The sequence below is a fragment of the Penaeus monodon genome, chromosome 19, assembly GCF_015228065.2.
Source record: "Penaeus monodon isolate SGIC_2016 chromosome 19, NSTDA_Pmon_1, whole genome shotgun sequence".
In the NCBI taxonomy this organism is placed as follows: domain Eukaryota; kingdom Metazoa; phylum Arthropoda; class Malacostraca; order Decapoda; family Penaeidae; genus Penaeus; species Penaeus monodon.
The window spans coordinates 10,269,158-10,270,770 of NC_051404.1; the positions used below are offsets into that span (position 1 = coordinate 10,269,158).

Genomic DNA, 1,613 nt, shown 5'->3' on the forward strand with positions numbered 1-1,613 from the left:
TACGCACATACTCTATGATGGCTTATGTTATTGGAGAAAGGACTAATGATCACGTTCCTGAAAAAAAAGTTACTTTGTTTTTTAATTAACTTTTTTTCATCATTTCTTAAACACACTTACCTAGTTTTATATGGGGCGACCCGGATCTTATGGATACAGGCCAGATAGCATCAATATCTGTTTCCTTTGTTTAACAAATGTATGTTACTTTCACTGATGAATAATCAGTGTTATTCCTTTCCGCGAAATCTGAAAAAGAACAGAGAAAATTGTTCATCTCCCTGATATTTGTTCCATGCAACGACTAACTTTGGTATCTCATGTAAACAAAGTGTTGCCGTGATGAAACTCTCCTTGTTAACTGTATGTTTTTTTCTTCTTCTTCTTTAGATGGCAGTATGAGTCGTTGCGTAAAAGAGATTACAAGTCTTTACTTAAGACTTGAGTTCTGTGTTCAAATTGGATGCCAACTGGAGAAGCAATTTCAAAATCTCTGCCTCTGGTTTTGCTCCAGAAATGTGTCCTAATCTCGACACATGCGTTACGTAACTATTCCGAGATGATACTCAAAGGATATGACTTTTATTTCCACTTGAATTATCTTATTTTCGGATCCTCACTTCTGTAGGACGTGCTTTAGTACAAACTTCCTTGTTTTGTGAACGTGTCGCAAAGTCTAAGAAACAAGAGAGTGTCGATGATCCAAGAACCACAAAACGTGCACTAAGAGAGTTCTAAAGGTAAACAAAGCGAATGTCGTCTTCCTTCCTTCCTTGTATGCAAAAAATCCCAAACACGTCTCTCCACCGAGCGTTAACTTGTCATACGAACACACAAGGAAACGCACTCACTTAGCTACTATCATTATAATGTTACTAAGTGAACTCATTGTGTAATTTGTACATGTAAAGGCGACGACCCATCGTCATAGCAGAGACAGCAGATGGAGATCCAGTAGTGTAGGCCTATATGATGATGAGGGATATGGGTGTTGGTGTAAGCCTACGTCCTGCCTCCACCTCCTCTGAAAGTTCCTGGCAGGAGCAGATTCTCGACGAGGAAGACGAGATGCACGCCCATCAAAAGGCATGTAAGGAGGGCGTGTCCGAGGGGCGGGGCAGCGATGGCCACTCCCCTGTTGGTCTGCATGGCTGCCGGAGTTTCTCCTGAAGGGGAAATGAGGAAAGAATTGTATGTAAAATATAATTATCGACCCTCGAGAGCTCACAAAGGAAGATGGAGTGAAGATTCGAAGGAGAGAAAATATGATAACAGAAGGATCATATTCCAAAATTGGGAGTAAACGAAGAAGAAGAAAAAAGTTACGGAACTAAAGTAAACTTGAAAAATCGTTCAAAAACTTATATTGGAACGAGCCTAAGATCGGCCAAGTTTCAGGATACAACAAGAAAATGTTTAGAAAATTGAGTATATATTCCAAGGCTCCCGTGTCTCTTTGTAAAACATGGAACTTGCCTTTTTCGCAAAGGAAAATGAGGGTGATAGACGAGCGAATGTACATCAGTGTTAGAAATTATGTCAAGGCACATCTATATGTCGAGGAAAAGGTTAGGGAGTCAATGAACAGGCTTGCATCGTTATGTGAATGAAAA

At 40.0% G+C, this 1,613-nt stretch overlaps 1 protein-coding gene across 1 annotated transcript in view; it reads right to left on the bottom strand.

The window, feature by feature from the left end:
• The window catches only part of LOC119585053 (zwei Ig domain protein zig-8-like), an 81,188-nt gene continuing 79,575 nt past the window's right edge, over positions 1–1,613 (bottom strand). Inside the window, exon 6 of the mRNA XM_037933671.1 lies at positions 1–1,166. Coding sequence (XP_037789599.1) covers positions 1,003–1,166 — 164 coding nt within the window. The 3' untranslated portion in view covers positions 1–1,002. The remainder of the gene's footprint in view (positions 1,167–1,613) is intronic.